This window comes from Sparus aurata, chromosome 24, assembly GCF_900880675.1.
Source record: "Sparus aurata chromosome 24, fSpaAur1.1, whole genome shotgun sequence".
NCBI classification, from domain to species: Eukaryota; Metazoa; Chordata; class Actinopteri; order Spariformes; family Sparidae; genus Sparus; species Sparus aurata.
In genome coordinates this window covers 10,937,581-10,964,103 of record NC_044210.1, presented here as the reverse complement: position 1 = coordinate 10,964,103, position 26,523 = coordinate 10,937,581, and the positions used below count along the sequence as shown (strand labels likewise).

General features: G+C 41.0%; 1 protein-coding gene across 4 annotated transcripts in view; it reads right to left on the bottom strand.

Moving 5' to 3' along the window:
• The window catches only part of dmd (dystrophin), a 303,308-nt gene that overhangs the window by 193,033 nt on the left and 83,752 nt on the right, over positions 1-26,523 (bottom strand). For all 4 annotated transcript variants that reach the window (XM_030409547.1, XM_030409548.1, XM_030409549.1 and 1 more), the window contains exon 2: positions 18,377-18,438. In XM_030409547.1, coding sequence (XP_030265407.1) covers positions 18,377-18,438 — 62 coding nt within the window. The remainder of the gene's footprint in view (positions 1-18,376; positions 18,439-26,523) is intronic.

The window sequence follows — 26,523 nt, the reverse complement described above, 5'->3', positions numbered from 1 at the left end:
CAATTTTGTTGGTTTCTGGCCCGGCTCTTGCATGCTTAAAATCGTACCGTACTTATATATACACATACATGATGTAACTTGAATGGTCCGCACAGGTATATTAATAACCACCCAAGTATGTGTGTATGTATGTATATATATATATATATATATATATATATATATATATACATATATATATATATATATATATACACACACATATATATGGCAACCTGTTTTAGCATTTTATAGATATTTGATTGCTGGTTATCTGTCAGAGAGAACAAATTCACTGCTACACTGATGATACTCAGTTGTATGTGTTTGAGTATGAAGCAGACGATCATGCTCAAACTCGTAATCTAGGGGCCTGTTTATCTGCTATGAAATCCTGGGTGGCACGTCATTTCATGCTCTTAAATTCAGATGAAACCATGCTGCCGGTCATTGACCCTGTATCTGTTACAATGATTGAATTTGACACTGAAGTGTGAGGTTAAAAGCCCAGACTCTCTACTGTTTCGTTTTGATTCTTCCCTCAACATCACTTTTTTTTAACAACTGTGCAACATAGTTAAAATGAAGCCTGTCCTGTCCATGGCTGATGCAGAGATTCTTATTCACGCCTTTGGTTCATCCAAACTTTATTTCCATGATTTTTGCTATCTGTTCTGCCACGTGCTAGTTTGATAACCAACCTCATCGTCCCGTGCTATTTGCAAATAACACATGAGATTAGTGACGATGACGTGTTTAAGCCACTGTAGCTCACCTTACAGTCTGTTGCTGTGAGTGCTGATTGTTCCTGAAATGAATAAATAATAAAAATAAACCCTTCTTAATGTACCGAATCACTGTGACTGTAGTATTTGGGGTAACATGAAGGGCAGCCTGTTCCCTACATCTGCCAACAAATAAGTGTGAAATCACAGGCTGCTCCTGAAGCGCACTCAGCCCTGATTTGTTTTAGCACAAATGTATCTTTTCATCTCCTTCCAACACAAACTGGGATTTACATCCACACACAAATACAAACACACACCACCACTACTCCGCTGACTGACTATAGTGTGTCTCGGGCAGAACTGATCGGTATAAACCCTCAAACACACAAGCTCCTTTTCATTTTCAGCAAACAGTGATGGCTACGAGTACAATCACCTCCGCGAGCATGTGACCAGAATGTCAAACTTACTCCTCTGACTCATTTCTGCGTGTGTGTGTTAGTATTGCAATCTTTCCACAACTTCTCTTCAGACACACAGATGAATCATTTTGCGTCCTTCAAACGAAGGACAGTTGGTCTTTTTTCACCTTTAAAGGGTTATGTCACTGCAAGGTTACCATTTAAATTTCTATGAATAAAGAAAATCAAATATTACATCTGTGATAAGGACATGTAGCCTTGATGTGACAGACAGAAGAGGGGGAATAAAGTTTATTCATTTATTCCAGTGCTTGTGTAAGCAAGGGTAGACTGCACTTGACTATCAACTCTGCAGTAGATTACAGTTTAGGCCAAGTAAGTATAGCTGCTTTTTGTGGTGTGCTGACAATCATCACCCACACTTACCAGCCGCGAGCTACTGCAAAACACGCCGCAGATTATTGTTTGTCATCCTATATAATTAAACTAAACGTATCCACACCACTGGTGTCAAACTCAAGGCCCAGTTGTTCTTTTTATGTGGGCTGCTAGCAAAGAGCTGTAGGGGTGTTGCTGGCGTGGGATGCTAACAATTGTATCAGTGAGGACCATGGCCTTTAGGGGGCGCCACTGGTGGAGACCAGCAGGTTTTACATCTTTGAAACTAGACTCTTGCTTTCACAGAGACCAGTCTATTTTTTTCTTGTACATTGAATTTTCTCAAATGAAGTTACGTACGTGCTGAGTGTTTTCCTGTTTTCCTGTTTTTTTAATGGAACACATCTTTAACTAACTCACAAGATAACATAACATATTCAAAAATACAATATAGGTCTGTGTATAACAGTTATTCATTATTGATGAATATGCCATATTTTCTTCATAATTCTATCTTATGAGGTGGCAAAAAAGAGTGAAACACACTCATAAAAAATGTCCTGGAGCCCAGAATGATTTTCAAATTGTTCTTTTTATTTTGACCAAAAGTCTAAACCCCTAAAGAGATTCTGTTTATTATCACATATGGCAGCTGGGAAGTGGACGCCTTTAAAAACAAAAAGAGCAAAATAACAATCATGAGACCTACTAAAAAATGTGTAGGCTGCCGAAAGTGCATCTAGGGATGCTTTTGGACAGGCTGTTGGGTTTAGAAGGGGTGTGACAATAAGCTACCATCTGTATCTGTTTACTTTACAATATGGGAATTCAGATTGATACTGGAAGTGGATAGGATCTAAACTGGAAGTTGTTAGATGTTGCCACTCATATGTGTATTTATAAGTTCTTCTGCTCACAAAATATGAAAAATAAATCCAAAACTATGAACCTAAATTAATCAAACAATACTGTATGATTTGGTGGTTTACTTTACTTTATCTGCACTGCACGACAGTGAAAGTTTATGAAAAGTTTTGGTCTCTTTCCCTAAAATCTGCTTACTGGATGGAAAGTCTTATTACACTGCAGATTTAAAGCAACACATATGGGACACCTAGCCATTATAAGAAGCATCAAGATATATAAAACACAAAGCAAGCATGACAGAACATCAACAATAATAAAGAACAACTCTTCACCCCTCAAACCATAATCCATGAGATAAAGCTTTGATGAAATTCAACTCACAATATTACAAAAGGTTGTTCTGGTTCTACGAGCTGATATTGCTATATTGCACTGAAAAACTACAATCCAGAAGTGTAGCGGCAGCATGGGGTAGAGTGTGTAACAATGTGAAAGAGTGTCTTCAGTTGATCAACATTTATCACACAGAGGTGAGACATCACATCCCGGGAAGTCACGCTGCTTTGGACACCAGCAGTTCCTGTTTGTATTGCAGCGGCAACAATCAAGTGGATTACTTTAAAATAGAAGAACAAGTATTATTTTGATATAAGAAGCTCAACCTTTGTGTGAATTCTGAACACATTTACAGATGAATATCCTTCTGCCACCACTGTAAAGATTGTTCTGCTGATGTGTCATGTCTGTGTGTCAAAAATTTAGAATGCTCCTGTCTTCATTATTCATTCCTTTTAATTAATCAATATTTATTTTATCCCTACTGCCTCTACAAAAACTTAAAATGCCACCATGTCAGACACAAACCCACCATCAGCTATGAAAACAAATCAGAACTAGATGTGTTTAAAGGTGTCAGCTTCTGTGACTGAATTTCCTCAATTGAATTCCTCAATTGGGCGACTTCATTACAAAAGAGGATCAATGCCACAAAAGATGGCACACCAGTCGCACGATCTGATCTGAGGACAGGAGACAGTTTAAAGAAAGACAACCTTGCATTTTGGTGATTTGGTAAACAGCCAACCGCAAATTGCATCTCTTTCAGCCTTTACTACTGACCACGTATTTTCACTCTGGAAGTGTCTGAGATAACAGGCGACGTGACACATTTATTGTACTGTCTTGTTTTTGCTGGCAGGAGCCAGTGGCACATGAATGGATGAGTGCTGTGACTCACAGCTACTTTTGGTTAGTGACAAAAAAACATCAGCTGTCTGACTGAATTAATATGTATTGGCATAACAGAGAAGAATTACAGAGTTATAGACATTGCAAAGTTTAAGTCCAGGCACTTGGGCCCTAAAAGCCCCAAGGGTCTGTATTTAATCAAATTAAAATAACATTTAATTAAATTGTCACAAGCTAATTGAAACAACAGCTAACCCAAGGCCAGGCAGTATTCCAGGATAGGAGAATTAGCTGGCCTCTGAGGAAAATATAATTAAGACACTGGCGTATTCTATTGGGCGCCGTGTACTGTAGCCTACTTGGTGGATTGTGTATAGCGCATGCTCACCAACCAATCGACTCTGATAAATATGATCTTTGTAAGGTTTTAAGTAAATGTCAAAGAATTTCATTTGAAAGGTAATTTTTTAATTTACACCAATCAGAATCTTCATCTTAAACGCTGATTGATTTATTGGCTTAAGTCAATACTAATTCAAAGCAATCAACTGTATGCCATCACCTCTGTGCCTTAATCCATAGTGTGCAATGGGACAGTTGCCAGATCAAAATGTTGGTATTCGAGGGTTCTGCAGTACAATGTCAATACAATGTCATATCACATTCACATCACATGGAGGTGAGCTGACTTTCAGGGCGAGTAGGTGATGGTGGTGTCACAGCTAGCCGAGAGGTCTGCCTATCGTTAACCAGCTGGATCATTTAAAAAAAGACTTCAGGGTTACGGGGACATTTTACATCTGTGTTTGTGGTGACAAGCAAGGTTAGCAATAAAATGATCATTTCTAACCCTAACCAAGTTTTTTAAGGCCTAAACCTAACCAAGTAGTTTAGAGCCTAAACTTAACCAAGTAGTTATAGCTCCTAAACATCACTCAGTATAGTGTCTGAACCTAACCAAGTAGTTTAAGTGCCTAATCCTAACAAAGTAGTGTCAACGCCTGAACCTAACCAAACTGTGACGATACAATGAAGGTCCCGTATGACCATATTGTGCCGCAACTGTCATCTAACTTTGGGAACAGTGGCAAGTTGACCTATCCAGTTTGTGTTGTACACAAGAATGATATGGAAACTTGAACCCTCCCATTGACATACAGTGAGAATAGACTTTTCAGTGAAGGAGGAGACATCATGTTTGTTTGTTGACTTAAACTTGATTGGAACAATACTGGCATTTTTATAAATTGTGAATTTTCAATGTTGAGAGGAGTTAGATGATGCATTTTTAAATAAATACTAGTCAATTCAACATTTTGATGGTAGCAAAGACAAAGACATTTCTTTCTTGCACATCTTGTTTTCCTCTTTTGGCAGCCTGACCTCAGCCTTTTGAAAAACTCGACTACCTTCAGGTCGTTAAATCTACTGCAGAAAACATCAGCACATTCACATTGTTTTGAGACAACCTCGTTTCCGGCCAAGAACACAGACGTGTATATGTAAGCGTAGACTGGAGGCAAACTAAATGTATTCTTCTGACGGAAAAAAATATCGAAAAACAAGAGGTGGTTATTTTCTGCACCCCAGCTTTCATCTACCTCTGGGACGTATGAACAAGCAGGCAAATGGGATGGAGGGCTGTTTATCTAGTACTACAGAATCTTTACACAACAGCTTTCTAACCATAAAAAAAAACAAAACAAAGAAAACAAATGAGACGGCTTTAAAGTTCCTTATGACAAGATGTAAACTGAGATGATCTACAGAGGTCAGCTGCACTGCAGAATGCTATCAGCAATTTCACAGGCAGGAAGCTGTGAAACATATCTATTTAATTCATATCTCTGAGCGTTTCACAGTCTCTCTCAGTGAGCCACAAGTGCGGACAGACTCGCGCCAAGGAAAACACACACATACACAGGGATTTTCCAGTCAAGGATACTGCTAATTGTTGTCTCCAGGCACATTTCTACATGACTTCAAGCAGCAACATTTATCACAGCGTTTTGTACGCGTCCCTCAGATCACAGTTCAACAGGTTTCAGATGCTCTTGTCGCCTCCAAATGCATATTTTCCAGATTAGGTGACTCACGGCTAAATCGCAAGATTTCACACATCGTTTTCTGGCTTTTGTCGTGCAACTAAAAGGAACATGTCATCCACAATATGAAGCCTTTAAAATCTTACCTTGAGGTGGTTAGATTCTCTTCAGTTCTGAGACAATTAGAACAAATAGAAGGTGAAACTAAAGAGGTGAAGCTAATTGATTTGTGCCACCGGGGAGGGGAAAAAAAACTGCTTCCAACGGGGAGAAAAATAATTCTGTGCATGACTGTCCAAGAAAAACACCCCAAGGTGAAATAAACAACAAGAATATATTTACATTATCATATATATTGTCCGCGCACAAAAGCAAGAAGAGGTCTAATATAGGATTGTTTAAATTACCATCAGACAATATTGCTGGAGGGCATGTTTTTTATAGACTCTGCTTATCTTATAAATACAAAAAAAACTAGAAACTAGAATTAAACCAGTAAGATATCAGTGAGTCTCTGTTGATCTGTGTTCAACAGTGTGAATAACAACCTCAATGGACAGATAATGTTTCATAAGTGGCCATCTCTACATGGGATTCCATGTGGGATTCCACTTAGCCACAGAGGCGATCATAAAAATTGTCTTTCAATCGTGGTTATTTCCACAAGTTGTTTTTTGGTTGTTTGGTTGTTTTTTTTCCACTTAAAAGAAAAAGATTGTTCGATTATAGCAGCGTTGAAAGTTGCTGTCAGGGATGCTTTAATACAGACCCGAGGGAATGGTTTACATCTTAGGCTGTGAGCTGACATCATTGGAGAGCATGACAGATGTAGTGACGAAGGTTTTTCAACATATGGACCGTTGATTGAGTTTAATGTGCTATTATTATTATAATGGTTTACTTTTTGAACAATTTTAAGTTTTCTTTTAGTGTGTAATGACTTAAACTCAACTGTTTCCTGTTCAGGATTCAGGCTTCAGATGAGTCATTTATCAAGCATAAATGTCAAACGCTGTCTGGCTCCAGCTCCTTTAATGTTAGGATCTTCTGCTATCTTGTCAATTTCTGACAGTAAATGAAGAGTCTTTGAGTTTTGGACTGTTGGCTGGTCAAAAAAGGCTATTTGAAGATGTCACTAAACAATGAAATTGTGAAAAATAATCAGCTAATTAATTGATAATTGAAATTATTGGACAATAACCAGCCTCTCCCAAATGACGGGACCTTCATCCTACAGTCCTAACTATTTGTTAAGGTTTAGTTTAGTCATGGTTTGGGTTACAATCACTTTACCACTATTGTATTTTAATTTACAACAGGTTTTATGTAAGTAACTTACTTCATCTTCTGTATGTGATGTATATTCAGTGTTGGGAAGATTACTTTGGAAATGTAGTTGGTTACAATTACAAGTTACCCTGTTGAAAATGTAACAGTAGTGTAACTATTTCAATTACTTTCTCAAAGTAATGTAACTAATTACATTTAATTACATTATGATTACTTTTCTTAATTTTGAATGAAATCTCTCAACTGCTAACCATTTTCACATTTTAAGACCTATAGTGTGCAAACCTTTCAGTTCAAAGGTTTAACCATATATTATGAGTCTGACCTTAGGCCTGTACGGCGAAGGAGGCTCACTTCCTCACTAAATGGAGCGACAACGGGCTGATTTCAGCCAAGATGAGCAGGTTGTTTTAATGGAGAGAGTATGAGCGATACGAAAAAGCCTGATCACAGCCTGAAGCAACAGTGTTGCTGCAAATATGACAAGAGGAGGCTGATTTTAATTTCTGACAGCTCTACATTGAGCTGCTTTTAAATATGAAGCTTTAGAGCAACAACAACTGTTGTTTTAAACAGTTTTATATTGTTTTCATATATTTCACTGATCGCAATTATAAAATGCCAGTGTGTGTTTTATTGAAAGCGAGGCTGATGTGTGTATGAAAATAGGATACAGTGGGTTTTTTAGGTGCTGTAGCTACAAGCAAATCTCATGTTGTCTCTGTACAAAGACCTTTTTAAATGTGAGAAAACAGAGTTTGCAAGATTTGCGTTTGGGCAACACGCGGAACAATTAATATATTCATGGCCACATTAAGTTAAATTATCTGTCCTGCTGCGAGCGCACAACTTCTTTCAGTGGTGACTGACTGTATATAAAAGTAAATAGGCTATAGCCTAATAAATGACCTCCTGAGGCGAGTCGGATCATCAGCTGAGCAGCGTATCCCCTCAGCTGAACATCTGTAGGCAGAGACGCTCAGAGAGAAAGTAAACAGCAGCGGATCAGCGCGATCTCTCCCTCCGTACAAATGCTCCGTTCTGATCCAGCTCCACTGGACTTTCAAAGTAAAGGTCACGCCAGCGGTAAATGAGTTAAATAGTGAAACAGCGGCGCTTTTCTAGCTGATTTTATGATTAAACTCTGAACAGAACCTGGTCGGGACCAGGTTATGAGCTAAGCATAAGTTACCATGGTGATGTAGTCGGGCTAAAAGAGAGCCACCTTTGTAATACAGGGAAGCCTGGTTTCTGTCTGTATGAAGTGTTTTTTGTATTTCCAGCCCAGGAACATCTTGTGCGCCGCTGACACCGTTGCTGCTGAGTCTGACTGCTGCCGTACGGTTTGTCGGTTGAGTTGAATGGCACATGACCAGAGAGAGCCAATCACAAGTGATAATTTTGGAAGGAGGATGTTGATATGTAAAAAAACTAAAAACAAACATGAATCCAGGGGGGCGAAAAACTATTTGATAAATCCGAGCTTTTGCGCCGATTTTTCAAATGTAACTTAAAGGAGAACTTCGGTCGATTTAAACATGCAGCTTCATTGCTCAAGCTACCCTTGACTTGCGAGTACCAAAGACGCGAACAAATTTGGTCCAGCCATTACAGAGCTCCGTGAACGGAGATGTAGCATTGAACGCTAACTGCATGGGGTCAGAACTTCACGCTGTGTTTTAAGCATCTTAACATGCTCCACATCTCACACCAAAAGGTATGCAACATCAGCAGACACCTTACAACACAGCACTGTAGCGTGTATGACTCAAAATGAATAAAAAAGTAGTTAAAATAGTGTGTTTGTGCAAGGAGCTACTTACCTGTTTGTTGACATCCGCGTCTTCCGGTAGCTAGACCAAACTAGCATATCCATCGAGTGTGCACTTAACAGGCTTAACAGGCTATTGTAAGGCTCATGGCTCATGACAGGTTGTAACATGGACATGTACATTATGAACATACACACGAAAATGCTGGAATACGTTTCCGTCTCCGCCAGTGAGGGAGTAAGTGCACGCTCGACGGATTGACTAGTTTGGTCTAGCTACCGGAACACACGGATGTCAACAAACAGGTAAGTAGCTCCTTGCACAAACACACTGTTTTAACTACTTTTTTATTCAGTTTGAGTCATACACGCTACAGTGCTGTGTGCTAAGGTGTCTGCTGATGTTGCATAACTTCTGGTGTGAGATGTGGAGCATGTTAAGATGCTTAAAACACAGCGTGAAGTTCTGACCCCATGCAGTTAGCGTTCAATGCTACATCTCCGTTCAAGGAGCTCTGTACTGGCTGGACCAAATTTGTTCGCGTCTTCGGTACTCGCAAGTCAAGGGTAGCTTGAGCAATGAAGCTGCATGTTTAAATCGACCGAAGTTCTCCTTTAAGTTGTAATCATTGATATTTCCAAAAGCAACTGTAATTTAATTACATATTTTCTCCCAGTAATGTAACGGATTACAATTACGTAAATTTTGTAATTAAATTACGTAACGTCGTTACATGTAATTCGTTACTCCCCAACACTGTGTATATTATACATTACCAGGTTAAAAGATCTCACCAACTTCTGGTTTTACACTGTACTAGAACAGCAATCCCCTGGATGAATGTCCTACTTATCCGACCGTCCATCCCCAGGTTAAGGGTAAGACTATAATGTTTACCATGTTGGTTTAGGGTGTTAGCATGCTAACATTTGCATGTTGGTAAACACAGGAAAAGGGTATTTAAATATTGCAGAAAAAATCAGTCAACTTGACACTGATACTTAAGACTTACCTGATAATGATGTTAAATGATATGTTAATACAATTCAATGTAATATAATTCTTCCTGAGGGGAACAAGAATGGCTGTACCAAATATTGTGCAAATTAATTCAGTAATCGTAGAGATACGCCATTAGCAAGGATAAAAATGTGAGTTAAAAAAAAAGGACAACCCATCTGCACACTATTTCAGTGTGGCAGCTGAATTGTGGTTTCTGAGCTCATGTTGTGTAAAAAAACAAAGCAAAATCTGATGGCAGTGCTGGTCCGCCGCACTTACTTCCACTCTGAAAACTCAAACCATTACATGCAGTACAACCTCAATTAGCATTTAGATTTAAAGTTGCTACAATTTCCTGTTTGCCACTTTTGAGGTGATGCTGGTCGCGGGCTGAAGTGTAGACATGGATCAGCAGAGCAAATGATGATGTCAACTCCAGACACACAGTCCACTTTAGGGGCCTGCATTGTTCAGTACAGGTAAGCTGACCACCAGAACGTGAATTTATGTAAAGTCAGAGCTAATCTGAGGACCGAGGGCGATATGATTCTGACCGACGTCTTAACATGTGTGTTTATATGCTGTATGATCATAATATTAGGAGGAATGGGGCGGCGACTGTGAAAGTGAACACTGGTCAGATAAGCTGAAAAACACCAGAACGTTAGTGTAGTTTACTTTGATTTCACCCTGGTGGCTCATACCTTCGTCGGAACGCACCTCCCCTCGATGGTAATCAAACCCTGCAGTGCACCATCACCTGGATCACTGAGTGTTTGTGTGGACACATTTCTATTGAGCGGGTGGCTTAATATAGAGAAAGCAATATCTTTTCAACCAAATTTCAACCAAATCAGACTTGTGCAATGATGTGAAATATTGCAGGGGGGTGGGAATGTAGATTGTCTTGTACTTTCAAGTTTCTTTCAAGGTTCTGAATTCAGAGTTGCACAATCAAAATATTGTTTTGTTTGTTACAGTTAGACTTTTTCAAAATAAATGTAATGTAATGAAGCCATCCAGTCAGATTGTATTGGTCAGGAGAGCTAGTTTTTCCCAATATGAGAGAATTGATTGGGGAAGTAAACTATTTAGTTCTAGATTAGTAGATTAGATCAGACATCTGTTCCATTATTGTTTAGTTGACCTCATTAATATTAAAGGGCCCAGATTAGGTACTAATTTGTAGATACTTTTGCCTTTGCTGATGTGTTTTTGTTCGGCTAAATAAAACTTAAACTATCCCTGCCTTTGCTGTTTTGGTGCCTTACAATGTGTAAATGTTTACATGCACATTTACGAAATAAAAGCATCAGATCTGTGTGGAGTGATGAGGAGTATGTTACCTGCCTCAGATAAATGCAGAAAAACAAACCAATATATTGCATTTCCATCGTGTTTTCTCTATTGTCTAAGCTTTTAAATCCACCATCTTGCTGCAACCTCTTCCTTTGCAGTGGTTGAGCTGAGGAATAACTCTCTGCTAACTGTTGTCTTGATGCACCAGAAGCGCTCCTAAATATTCACATCCGAGCAGTGTAGGAAAATCGGAAATGTGTTCAACATTTATGCTGCATTTAAATCAAACCTCGGTTCATAATTGATCACGTTTCAGGTTCAAACACTGTTAAATTTACACACATTGAGTGTTTCCTGATGAAATTATTATCTAAGACACAAAAGTGGTGAAAGCAAATTAAATTCAAAGAGCTTTCATCTACAGTGGGACGATCAAATAGTAAAAACACGCGCGCGCACAAACACACACAGAAAAAATCATACAATAAATAGTAAGAAGGCTTTAAAAAAAGTATAAAATACTTGTTAACAGATGTCCTTGCAGAAACTTGCTTCTTGATTCAATTTGAATGTGTTACCAGTTGTAAATGGAGTAAAACTAGAGAAAAGAAACTGTTAAAGTTATAATATAGTCAAGACCTTGAAAACTTGTTTTTTTAGTTGAAGTACTAAGAAAAAAAAAAAACCACTCCGCTCTTCTACTTTGTCAGGACTGTGTGGGTGTAGTTTTATTCAATCTGACTGACAGCAGCATAAACACACAATCTACCAACTGTTGCCACACTTCAACTATGGTGTGACTGGCGCATTTACATTTGTGACATCGCCTTCTTCCAAATGAGCCACGCCAACCTCAAAGCAGCAATTAGAAGAGCAAACACAAATAAACAGAAAATGACTAATGTGGAAACTTCCATCAGAAATGTTTGCGCTCATGTAGGATTCCATCGCTCAGAGTTAGAAGTCGTTTAAGAAAGAGTTAAAACGTTTTCAGGACCTTTAGGATTTTAAATGGGTTGAATCCTCCTGTGATATATGCAAACAGGCAAGCTGTTTTCTTTTCTTTCTGCAGACAATGTGTTAGATTTAATCAGCTGGGCTCCACTTTCGAAGAAAAAGGCACTGCCAGTGAAAGAACCCATATCAACAACTCAATAAGCCCAACAATTGTTTGAGGGGGTTTCATAAATTAAAGTTTCTTCGGCGTCAATCACAGAAACAACTCGCTAACAAAGCTGCTCACAGGTGCGTGGTTTCACATTTTATTGTGCAGTAAATGCTGCGATTCTTCCACAGCGGTTTGCCAAAAGCCAATCAAAATCACAGCTGGCAGTGAACCAGCTTTAAAACAGGCACACATAAGTTGGTCAATGAGCCAATCAGAAACCCTAAATCCCTCTATGAAAAAAGGCACACTCACCTTTCCAAACTCCGCACAGTGAGCTCGGCATTCTGTAAAAACCTCAACAATGACCTTTAAATCCACAGCACCTCGCAAGTTATGAACCTCTCAGCCGGCAGAACAAGCAGCCCACTCAGCCTCACTTCACTCGCGCTGCTCCACGAGCAGGTCGAGATTAGTTTTGACTTGGGAAAGGATCACTCAGCTGCTGTAACTGTGTGACAGCTCCGAATTTTCACAGCTTAATTCGGCCCTGGTTAGGAGAAATTCCTCTGCAGTCAGGAAAGGCCAGCAGAGAGAAACCCACTGAATGATATTGCCTTACAGTAAATGCTGTGCAAGGTTGACGGTTTATTGAATTTCCTGGATAAAGTAGGATTATTTTAACACAGTAGGCCTATTTGTTATAATGCACACCCAACGATCTCTGGCTGTCAGTATTAGCAGAGATTCTAGTATAAAACCATAAATACATAATTTTACAATTAAGTTTGGTGGCGATTAAACAGATATAACGTGTTAATTAGTCAGCTTTAGTGCTGATAAATTACCTTACAACACAGCCAGGCTATCTGTTTTCAGCCTTCATGCTAAGCTAAACTAAGCCAACTTCATATGGTAGAAATAAAAACTATATAGCTCTTTTTTCATGTACATGTTCATCACACAAAAATCAATCATTTGAAGAGGAGGCTAGGAGCTAACATGACAACTAGCATTACCTTGCTTGATGTCGGACACAGTTAGCAGGGTTAGTTTGTAAAATACTAAGCGTCTTATACTTAGTTAGCAATGGATGTTACTTAAAGTGTATTTGGTAAATGGCAGCAGCGACAGAGTTGACTAAAGCAAGCTGGCTTTCACAAGAAACTAAGGTCACAACCCGGTTAGCTTAACGTTAGCCTTTTGTATAACTCGTCTGTGGACATCAGCAACAGTCTGTCTCTTATATTAAATTGGATGACAGACGCTACTGAAAGTGTTAGCTCCATACAGCAGCAGCAACAGAGTGGGCTAAACGAAGCTAGCCTTGACAATGTGCTAACACTGCAACCTGTGTGCACATGAGGTTAGCCTTCCTTTACAGCCCATCTGTGGACGTCTGCATCAGTTGTTGGGGTCAGTGTGGGGATCTTCGATAGGCCTAGCAACTGAAATCTGATGGTTTAAGGTCAAAATAAGCCCTCATACTAACAACCCCTGGGAAAATACCTCACCATGACATCCCTATGGGACATTTAATTCTGAAACGCTTCCATGGGTTCACTCACAAAAGACAGACGCTGGCCTTCATTATGATGAAGGACTTGAAATGACAAAGGCATAAATGAAACCAGACTAAAAGCTCCATCTTGTCACTCATATCCATGTAGCTCATTAGCCTGCGCATCAATTCACGTCACCCCTTCTGACATCTGTGTCTGAGTTACTTTCATCAGATTCACAGTGTTTTGCTGAACTAACTTCTCTGAAGCTATTCAAGTTTAATGGTAGCAAACTCCTCAGATGTAGTGTTTTTTTTCCCTCAACTTATTGAGTGGATAAGAAGTTGAAACACCTTCTGCTGTCTGGAGATTTTACTGTTAGATCTTGGCGGATTTGTCTTTCTTGTGAGCGTAACAGTAGCTTAGCAAAAACTGGCCTTGACTTCACTCTTTTTGCCTCTTAAAAGGCTCAAAACTTATCACAGATGATGTCAAACAACAGCAGTGCAGTGCAGACACATCACGTAATGCAGATACTGATCCGTTAAACTTGTATCATAAGCATAACAAGGCACCCAGCACTGCTCAAAGAGGAAAAGTACACTCTCCTCCCTTTTCAAGGGTTTATCCATGCTTTTAATCGTCTCATCTCCTTTTCATTTTTTGTTTCTCACTGTTGTCCCATGCTCTCTCTTCCCTCCTCTCCTATCAGAGTCATTCTGCTTATTTTTGAGGTGCTGAACAAACAGTGACAGCCAGTGTGTGAAATTAACACCGGGCACTGGACGAGTGCTGCCCTCCCCTCTGATTTTTTTTCATCTATTTTCCTCCATTTCTGGCTGTCTGAGGTGGATTTATTTGTCATTCTTAACTTAAAGGGGGGGAAGAGTCAATGCATTCTACTTCCTTTTTAAAACCTGGAGCCTACATTACCCACAATGCAACTTAGCCACAAAAGTCTTTATACCCATTGAAATCACATAATGCTGGATTTGCAGTCTCATTGGCTACACAATGCTTCAATCATCAGGAGGCCGGCGTGTAAGTTTAACTCTCTATGCAATCACTTGTTGGCTGTTGTAGGCTTTAGTGCGGGCCTAGACGCACATAACTGGTCCAGTATGGAGGAATTATCATGTTTTTAATTTCAATGAAAGTAGTCTACTCATTTTCCTAATCTGAAAACTTCCCGCCCTCATACACGTTAATAGAAACCCTGCAGGTTACTGGAGGGCATTATGAATGTAGGAAACACCTAACTAAGACATAAGAAGATACAGCATTTATTAAAGATCTAAGAGCCAGAAAAGTTAATTACAGCTGACATATTGCAGTGCCTCCGCGCTGGAATGGAATCAGCTGTTGATCCTTGTGAATAAAGTACCAGCTGTGGTTGGTAAACAAGAAAAAACCGCTCAGCTTCCTGCCCTGGTGACAGATCCTCATATATTCCTGAAGTGCCTCTTTTTATGGTTTGCTGAGTAGCAAATCACACTGAAATCAGACACGACGCCGCCTCACTGCCAGGCATCTCTCCGGCTTTATTCTCCATATTTCTCACGCCCGCCGTCACCGCCTCGTCCATCTCCCGCCGCGACTCGTTTGCTCCCGCCGCCGGTCCCCGTCTGAACTTTTGTTTTCCCCTCACTAATTCTCCATTGCGCCTCACGTTCATCCCTTGTATCCTCGTCTCCTTCTCTCCCCATCTCCTCGCTCCTTTTTATTTTTATTACACCATCTCCCATCTGCTTTCTCCTTACTCTCCTGAGGCCTGTGTATATATGTGTACGTGTGTGTGTGTGTGTGTGTTTGTGTGTGTGTGTGTGGGACAGACTCATCTATCTCGGATGGGGTACTCATTATGCTCCGGTGAGTCTGGATGGATAAGGGGATCTCTCTCTCCCTCTGCTGCCTATCTCTATCTCTCTCTCTCTACCTATCGCCTCAGCACAGATCTCCAAATATTGTCCCTCCTTCCTCACTCTCTTAGTCATGGTAAGAGAGGATCAGGCTCACCGGCTGGACAGGAGAGGAGAGGGGAGAAGGGGGGAATACGGGAGGGGAAGGGAAGACAAACAAGAGGGAGGCATGGTAAATAGAATATATAAAATGGCGAGAAACAGAGGAGAGGATGGGAAAGGGGACAGGAAGGGAGGAGAGGAGGGCATGTAAGAAAGGAGGATATGAGTGGAGAGAGGACAGAGGCAAAGGGAAGGATAGGACAGGTGAGGAATACAGGAAACAGTGAAGGAGAGGAGAGAGGGAGGGTGGGAGGGAAAATGCATGAGTGGAAAGGAAAGGGAAATAAAGGAAAGTAAAGGTAAAGCAAGGTAACATGAGTGGAATGGAGTGGAACTAAAGGAAAACGGAAAAGAGAAGAGTGAAAAGGAAAAGAATGGAAAGGAAAGGACCTAAGAGGAGGGGACAAGGAGAACACACAAGGAAAGGAAGGAAGTGGACAGCAAGGTGGAAGGAAATCGAATGTTAGGAGGAAGAGAGAAAGGAAGATGGGGATATGAGAGGAGAAGGAGAAGTCTAGGGAAAGAAAGAGATGGAGAGAAGAGAAGAGAAGAGAAGAGAAGAGAAGAGAAGAGAAGAGAAGAGAAGAGAAGAGAAGAGAAGGTCTCTCTCTCTGTCCCGTCTGTCCTGCTCCTGGCTTTAATCAGCCGGCTGAGATCAGACTCTGTTTCAACGGCTTTACTCACACAAATGAGCACCAACATGCACACACACACTGTATGCACGCACACACACACACACACACACACACACACACACACACACAGACACACACACTCACCTAAGTCTCCATCACCATGGCAACGGCACACCTCTAGCACCCCGGTAATCAACTTTGAAAATGGGAAAAGAAGTGATGTGATGGCACGCACAAACACACACACACACACACTCACTCACAGACACCATAAAATAAACACACACACGTAAACACAGGAATGTAATTAGAATTAAATTCAAAACAAGCGATTCAGTCCCAGTGGGGCGGGCGAATAACTGAATTACAGGACAGCAAAGTGCACCAGATGACAATGGGCGAGTGCTTTTAAGGAATATATCTTTCTTAAGATATCCCAAATACAGCACGAATATCACAATAAGACTGGAAACCTGAAAACGTTCCTGCTTAGAGTGTGTCTTTATCCCAGCTTTACCTTTACAGAGAATAACCTTTGTGTGTGTGTGTGTTTGTGTGTCTGAATGCCTTCCGAAATTGTCCGTGACTCTCAGAGACGATGGGAAAAAAGCCCGAGATGAAAGAAGGTGGAAGACGCTGCCAGCGTTCTAAAACAATAACAACAACAGCAAATCCTTTCTTCCTGTTCTTTTTCTTTAGAAAATAAGAGGAGGGAATAGATGACAACAAAAGGGGGGAGGCACTCAGGACACAGAGAAAATATTAGGATGACAGACAACGAAGAGATACCTGAGCGCCAAAGTGGATATCAAACTCGGGAAAAAAAAAACATTCTGAGCTTATCACCTGAATGCTCCAAAAACCTGAAACATCGGCATTAACCCATCTGTCTTAAATTATACATCCACGGATTTGAATTCTCATTGGCTACATCATCCGTAAGGCCTTTAAGTGGCTCAGAAGTGAGGGGATGGAACAAGTGATGAATCTTTTCTCATTGGCTGTTGCAGGCTGCAGGGTGGGCATATAGGCTCCTAACTGGTCAAATGAGGCATCAATCAATACTGAGAGGCTTAGGTATCTCTGTATTGCAGATTGATAGCATTTCACTTTCAAATAGTGAGTTTTTTGACCCATAGAAACATGAGAAATCATCTGTAATCACAGTTTGCCACTATTTCCTCACCATCACTGTGTTTTAGACTAAATATTTTACTGGAACGGATCTACTTGGACATTTGGTAATAAAAAAACGACTGCTTAGACAAATCAAACAAACATCGGTTTCATAGTTTATGATGGCCACCGTAAAGGAGCATGAGTTGAGGAGTATTCTGTTGGTTGTAATTCGCAATCTAACCACTAGGTGTCATTAAATCCTACGCACTAGACCGTTAAAGTCTGTGCTGGTCCAAAATGTTATTACAGGAAAATATTTTCAGAGGTACAATTTTGGCATTTATGCTTCGCTAACTGAAGCTTAACACATTTCTCAGAAGGGAGGATTTTCTGTTTTTCTTACTTGTCTTTTGGGACTGATAGTCGAACATGAAGACAGGCCTTTGACACCCGACACCAGTCTTGAGTCCACTTTGGCTACATTCAGTGAAAGACTATGTTTTGATCATACTTCACAAAAATAAATACATAATGTCTTGTTCTTCAGTTCCCTGTTGACCTTTTACAATACTAGACCTAGAACGTGACCTTTCTCTGTGCTGTATATGCTGCTAGCGCCCACGTATAACCATCCAAATGTCGAATTGTGGTGAATCGGAAAAAAGCTGTAAATGTAGGAAAACAAATGTAAGCAACTTTCGAGATATGTTAATTAACAGCATTTTCTCATTATGTAAATCGAAAAACATAATCCGGTCGGCATTATTCTCCCTACAAAATGAATTAGCAGCTGCAAATTAGTTTAATTTTTTTAGGGAGACAGGGTTGTGTCTCTTTGTCTCTCTCCACCTCCGCTGACACCACCTCTTGCTGAAAACTCGTCTCGGCAAAACCTGGCACTAACAGCGAGAGGAAGCGACTGCAGAGTGTGATCAGAGGGTCCAGTTGGAGACGGTGGCGAGCTTAGACAGGGCACGGAGGACGCGGCGAACAACGGGGGGAAGGAAACAGGAAGCCGTCTTACCTTAGCCAACTGTGAGTTTACCCATTTTGTGAAAGTCTTCTTCTGAACGTCTTCTCTTTCATCTGCCGGAAAGAAGAGAGAGAAAAAAGAACACAGACTGTCAGGGAAAAAAAAAGGGCGATCTGTAGATATCTGTGTGCGCGCATGTGTGTGTGTTTGCGCTCAGATGTGGCAATCCGAGAGCACAGGTCATGTCAGATGTATGGCAGCAGTTCAAACAGAACATGAAAAGGGGGCGCACGCACACTTTGATGAATACCAGCGCATACCACACTCCAATCTCTCTGACTGACTGGTTGACAATCCAAACATGTTCGACTGTGTCTCTTCGGATACCAGGCACACACACACACACACGAAACGCAAGTGGTGCTTCGAATGATAAGAGGCTCCTCTAATCTTGCTCAGGGCTAATTGCATCCTCATCATATCAATCAGCGTTCCACTTCCAGGCCGCCGCCGTCACGCGCCGAGACTGCAAGTGAGTCAGCGCAGTTCCCACTTGTTGCCCTCGTGGAAAGACCCCCCCTCTCTTCTATTTAAAAATCATTACTGTGCGACGATGACAGTCATTGTGAGGCAGCTTGCCACTTGCTGCTCGTCAACACAAAAGCAGATGCGAGTGAAAAAAACACCATCATTATTTTTGTATTGAGTAGATACGGCGGGTCCTGTCTGAAATAAAGTGACTCATCGACCCAGAATTTGAGTTCTCTCTTGTGTTTTTAATTCTGCTCTGTCAATCATTCGGTGAGAGTAGGTGTCATCTTGTATTCAGGACTCATTATGAATTGAAACCCCTTCTTTGAGGCGTTTACTGCATTGCATAATTGTCTAATAAGGCTTTTAAAAGTTCACAATTTGTACCAGAAACTTTCTATCAAAGAGAAGCGAATCACGCAGAGACTCCTTTCTCTGAATAACCTCTGATGTTAAGCTCGTGAGGAAGACAAAACAACCACAGCCTTCGGAAGAACCGAGGAATGTGGCCAATACCTCATAGAAAAATGGTTGCACTGGGAAATTTACATTATCTTAACGTGTTTAATGTAAAGCAAGGTAGGTTACATTCATGCATGCTAGCTAATGTTCACAATTAAGAAGTTATTGATTTTGTATTTGAACTGGATTTGGGTCTAAAGCCATAAGAGCAGCTCTGGGGCTGTACTTAGCATTAATTCTAGGTAGATGCTAACATTAGCATGTGCTTACAATGAGAATGCCAATGCACTAGTGTTCAGCAGGTATTATGTTTAGGTTTACTAAGTTCTACTTGAGCCAGAATATTCAATTTAAAGATAAATAATGTATTTACAATTAAAAATGATTGCCTTTGTATGTTATAACTTGAAGTATACAAGTTTTTCGATGCTGGATGGGAAATGGACTTTACGTTTCTGGTAAGTGCTGAATTAAGTTAGAGTTGAGCTAGTTTACATATGTACAGTAAACTGGCTGTTTAATGACCAAACTGGCGTGAAACACACCATTAAAAAAAAACACCACTGTTGATGAATATCTATCCAACGTCACCAAGGTTTAAATGTTCATTTACAAGTTTTTTATTCAGGTTAAGTTTTGTCTCATTTGCCGGCTTCCTTATGCCCAAAAATAGCGATGGGCGACCACATCAAATGCAGTGTTACACCGAGCAAATTTAAGGATTTGTCATGGTTAACCATTATTGGAAACACCTGGAATAATGTAAGTACACAGCTCAAAATAACTAACAAAGATGTAGTTGATTTTAGACATTTTAATACAGAATACCTACATATAATATCTCTTAATCACATTCTGAATGCAGAACGGAGTATTTTCACGGTGGTGTATCAGATTACATGACCATACGGCAGGGGAACGTTATCCTCCACCGCTCAGGCTGGTTTCCCCTGTAGCAGAGCGGTGTACTGTGGCCTGTGACACGCATTACAATAGAGAATGACGACATGATGACTTATAATAACACCTATCCCCCGCCTCGCTCATTTGACTGGAAATGGGGTCACTTCCCATTATTACGGATAATAAATTACACTCTCATCCTGAAACAGAACATCAGGTTAAATATTATACCAGCCCAGCTAACAGTACTCTCTCAGCGTGCATGCGCTGTGTGTGTGTGTGTGTGTGTGCGTGTGACTGTTGACACCAGCCAGGCATTGACTAATGGAGCTGATAATGAAACTTCTCCCTTAATTAAAAGGTCCCGCGTTGAGCAGTGCACTCTGGTGAGACGCTGGACACACACACATAGGTATACACACACACACACACACACACACAAACACACAAGCAAGCAATTTTAAGCTTATGCGCACACACACACACATTCACACATTGTATCCGATGTGAGATAATGGCAGACCAAGCGCTGAAGCATGAATGAAACGGAAGCGTGTGGCAAACAATCTCATCTAAAGCAGGTGATCCATCTGAGTACCGTGTGTGTGCTTGTGTGTGTGTGTGTCACCGTATTCCCATGATACAGAATTCACTTCACTATGCATTAAAGCCTGTAAGAGTGCAACATTGTTCTGGGTGCAATGAATGTATTTTCAGGTTGTTTTTCAGAATGTTGTTTCAGGTTGTGTCTCAGGTTTCCTTTTAAATCAAATGCAAATTTTAACCAAATTTCCTGGAGAAAAAAAATCACCAAAATAACAAGCGATCGAGGGAGTGTCTCCTTACACAACTGTTCTGTGAATATCAGGAGTTGATTCAGTTGGTGAAGATAATTCTTCAGTCAGGTGCAGAGAAAAGAAGGACCGAGATATGTGATTAAAAGAGCTCAAGAAAACCAGCTGGAAATCTAATGTCTCTGTTTGTTTCATGTGTTACGTGAGGAAGGCTACAGTCTCCTCATCGCTGCACACGCATCTGTTATTTTTGTCTCCTCAGTAGAGGCGTAAGCTGTGTTTGATTAACATTCTTCATGTACATACGCCTCTTTTTCACCAAGTCTGTTTCCATTGGAATTTGGGTGTTGGAATTATAAGCATCTGATTTTAACGTATGGATGTCCTGACCCTGTTTCATGATCCAAATCTGTTCTCTGTCTATTTTTAGAACTGTGTCAGCCAGTCTGTTGGCTGGTCGACTAAAATATCAACAACTGCTCGCTGTTTGCCATGAAATGTTGTTCAGACCTGTAATTCCCCTCAGGATGAACTGTAATAATGTTGGTTATCCTCTCATATTTCATTTAGTGACACCATCGGGTCATAATCGAATACCTGCAAATGGAATGGCATTCCTGTAGGTTTTTAGTGCTAATTAGGGAATATTAGCATACCAACCAACCAACTAACCAATCAACCAAACACTAACCAACCAGCCAACAACCAACAAATCAACAAACCAGCCAACCACCAAACCACCAAACCAACCAACCCACCAACCACTAACCAACCACTAACCAACCAGCCACTAACCAACCTACCAACCAACCACCAAACCAACCAACCCACCAACTAACCATCAAACCAACCAACCCACCAACCAACCACCAAACCAACCAACTCACCAACCAACCACCAAACCAACCAACCCACTGACCAACCAACCAATGGACAACAGAAATATAACCTCCTTGGTGGAAGTAATTAAGCCAAGGGACATGAGCAAGAACCAAATAATGACGATGAAGTGAATAAAGTTAAATAAAAGGGTATAAATTAGTTTAAATTCGGACAGATTTTTTTAACCTGAGCACTGACGTATAAGCACTCACAGCAGTGCTGTAGAAATTTTCAGATTGGGGATTTTCTCATGCCCGACAAGGAAATTACCTTTATGAGTTACTGTTTGTACAATTCGATATGTTTATTGTCAGTCTTTTCAAAGTGAGGGACACTGAAACAAACAGACTGGTATGGCAATGCCACGACAATCTGAAAGTGTCAGTGATTATTGTTGTGTTATTGGTCCCTTCTCGTCATATAATCAACTGAAACTGCTGGCTAAAGCTTATTTATTATGACACTCGGCACGCTGCCTGCCCCGGAGGCTGTTTGTTTTTAACAGAGCACAGTCGGACGTTTCTGACAGCGGGCATCTTGACCATGTGGATCAGTGTGGGACGTCCTCACTTCTTTTTTCAGGGTGTGGATCATCTTTTTTCATTACCGCTCTACTTCTACGTGACTCGGGTGACGTCACCGTGTCGAGACTGAAGTGAGAATAAAGCGTCCCTTTTACAGAAAAATGCTGTTGTGTATACATGTTTTCCTGCAGCATGTGTGTCCACCCTCCACTGTATATGAACACGTCTGAGGCTGGTGTGCGCATTTGCATATATGTGTGTGTGCTGTCAGGCGTAGTGAGAGAGTCTGTGAGAATTAGCGGGGAGGGCAGGAAGCAGTCAGAGATTGAGGCGCGATCAATAGTCCATTTAAACCGCTGTTCTGCTACTGAAACCTGCGGCAGCCTCGCACACACACACACACACACACACACACAGACACACACCTACACACACACACACACACACAGATATAGAAAGTTATGCATGGACACACACAGATCTACTTGTGGCGTACGCGCACAGCCACATGCATCTCATTAAAGAGACTCCGGCGTTAATAGCTTAATCTTACTTCGAGAGGGGCGTTGGGGAGAAGAGAAAGAGAGGAAATCATGTGGAGAGGAGGTAAAGAGAGGGAACGAAGAAAATGAAGAGAAAGGAGAACAGTGATTGCGCAAGGCCTGAGAGGAAAAGGGAAGAGCGACTGCAGGAAGAAATGAATCGCGAGAGGAAGAGAACAGATAGCGCGCGAGAGAGAGAGAGGAAAGTAAAGACCGATGGAGATAGATAAAGAAGACAATGGTTTTAGATGGAGAGAGAAAGCTGGAGGAGACCGATTGGAAGACTAAGAGGAAGAATACGGAGGATTAATCTCAAACAGGTTTCTATGACCGGAGGCAGAGCGACAGAAAGTATCTCTGTGACTGCTGAGCATCATTTTCCTAAACAGGAAAACAGCCTTGAAATGGACAATTGGTAGTTTTGGGGAAGAAATTTTTCCCGGAAGAGAAAAATCGTATTACTCTTTAACAACCTAAATAAACAAACTCTCTTCATTTTCACGACCGAATAAACTGAATAAACAAACTGACCTGAAAGGACCACCCAAGCTTAACTTTGTTTATATGTGGCGGACCCTGCCAACTTTCTAGCTTCAAACAGTGTTCTTGGGAACTTATTATTCAGTTATGGAGAAATATTAGTATCATCCCCTCATTAATGTTGTAAATATAAAAATTGTGAGTTTGAATTTCTGCTCTAAAACTACAAAGTGCCCCTTGAAATGTAAGATTTCTCAACTGGATGTGGTCACATGCTGCCATCTCATCTTTGCATCCCATCTTCTGATAATAAACTGTCCAGTAATATCAGCCGTTCTCTCCCTAAGATGAAAGTGTCTTCCTGGCGACTAAATCAGCCTCGCTGTTTGTGCTGAGCGGCACACAAAAAACCCCCCAAACCAGCTTGTAAATAAAAGCCCGCAGCGCATTTACTGCCACGCTCAGAATCAATCCTCCGCCTCATCAAAAGACGCCTTCTCGAATTGTGCTCCCCGCATATCGAGGAGACAAATCAGCTGAGTTCATGTAGAGCAGCGCAAGCTCAGCCCTGCCTGCCTTTCATGTTTGCATCACACAATGATTACTTCAATGCTCTGTAAGTGGTTTCAATAGCAGAACGGCTTCCTTAGAGACCAGCTGGGAGGATTACATGTAATGATGTTTAATGAGAGGACTACATAAAGACTACATGTGTGAATGTACGAAGCTTTTAGAGGGAATTCAGACCTGGTGGAAAACATTCATCCACAGTGGTCTGATCACAAGTGGACAGGATCAAACTCCCCCACTCTGTATGCAAATAAATACATACTGTGCATCACTGAGACAAACAGACACAATGTCTTTTACACACAAAAAAAGAAAGAACTTAAAGTGTAACATATGCCGAATTAACAGGAAAGCCCAACTAGTTAAGAATTTGCTGTAGACAGCGTTTCACAAAGTTTATTAAGTTCCTCCTAATTTAAGAACTCACAAAATGTTGCTATTTCTTAAGGGAGTCTGGGGATTTTCTCCATGGCCGACAAGGAAATTACCTTCATCGGTTACTGTTTGTACAATTCGATATGTTTATCGTCAGTCTTCTCTAAGTGAGGGACACGGAAACAGACAGACTGCTACGGCGATGCCACGACAATCTGAAAGTTTCCACAAGGAAGGAAACATCTAAATGTGTCGTATTTGATGCCGAAATTAAAAGACGGCGTGAGTGATTCAGGATTCGCCCGTGCTGTTTTGCAAAGTTTTATAGAGTTTCTTCAACCTCAACAAATCTTGAAATCGCGCCATTTTTAAAGGGAGTCTGGGGATTTTGTTCACATACATCTGCCGCTAGCATCAGCAGGTCAAAAAAGCCCAAACTTGTAGTTTAGGTTCGAGTGAATCACATGAAAATCCAAGTGTGTTATTGTGGTGGCTTCTTCTTCTTGGTTCCCGGAGGATGTCGGTTGAGTAGGCGGTCCTTCAGCGTGGCCCTGGACATGACGATTTCTCTGGTTCCACTGCATTGATTTTGACAGTGCTCAAGTTGTAGAGGCAAGTGTGTTTTCAAAGGATCCAATCAGTTCACAGACAAATCGAAACAATCCACGACGAAACGATGGTCTGAAAACACTCCGACAAAGTTTTCAGGGACTTCTCTATGTCGACATGTCTTCAAGTGCTAATCAAATAACCTCCGGCTGCAATGAATTCACATTGAATGAAGTTGATTTCATGGCCCTCACTGGATTACTGGGTTAAAATTGGTGCAATCTGGAGAATGAAAGGATGAAAATGAGGGTCAGCAGCTTGCAGATGGTGTTTGATGTCAGACAGGATCTAGTTTACGTGTTCGTTTCACGCACTGAATCTGCGACACAAATCAAGATTGATCTGATCTGCGCCGGATGGTTCCCTTACCCTGATGTCCAGTGATTAATAAAACATTTTATATTTTTTGACGTAAAGTACTTTGATGAAAGTAAGTTCATTTAGAGTTGCTTTAAAATTAACAGACAACTAATGTTGACAGCTTTCCTGCTTGTTTTTTAGTCTCATGATACAGTAAAGTTGATACATTTGGGGTTTCGGGACTGTAAGTTGAAAGATATAAGACATTTCTAGACGTTACACTCCGGTTTAGAGGATCGTGATGGCCATTTTTCACTATTTTCTGATGTTTTACCGACTTAATGCCATGGCCCCAGGTAGTATCTTGGTGTAAAGAGGCAATGCTAAGAGTATATAGCTTCAAGTAAATGTGAGTCCTTTCCAGCAGGACTGTAAGCTGCTGACTGAATGATGGTGAGTACCTGGGACAGCTCCAGGATCAGTACTGTGGACAGCGCCTGTGGCAGCCAGAGGAGGAACGGTAAATAGAAGCTGATCTGTCAGAGACTGTAGCAGCACATCTGAAGGGTGTGAAGCTCAGAGAAACAGACAGGCTGGCTTTCTTCAGCCTTCATGTGAGGGTGTCTTTAGTCAATTACAATTACTAATTAGTAGTAATATTTGAGGGCGTCATTGTCACGTTTGGCATTTTCAGATGAGTTATTTCACATTAAATTGTGTATGTTCTCTCTTTTTGTTTAACTTCCTGTCTTTGTCTGTTTTCCAGCCCTTTCTCCTGCTCACCTTTGGCCCTGATTTTCCCTCTCGACACCTGCCCTGCATCGGCCTCATCAGCCCTGCCCTGTTAGTTCAGTCTTTGTCGAGTCGTCTGTGCTGTTTACCTGTTCTGGCTGTTTATTTAGGATTTATGTGCACCTATTGATTGGCCTGCCTGCCGTCTCCTGCGCTTGGGTCCACCTTTTCTGCTCTCAGCCTGACAGTCGTGATGGACGCCTTTTACAAATCATCTTGATCATAAATGGCAAAACAAGCCTCCTCGTCCTTTTTTGACCATCTATGCTACGACTTTCTGTTTGTTTTCAGGACTCAACTTCAATTTAGTTCATCTTTAACACATTCTCGCCCAGGGTAACTACACACCAGGAGACATTTAATCATGAGTCTGCCCTACAGGCCTCTATCCATCCTAACTTTTTGGTTATGAGTCTTCCTCTGTTGCCGCCTTA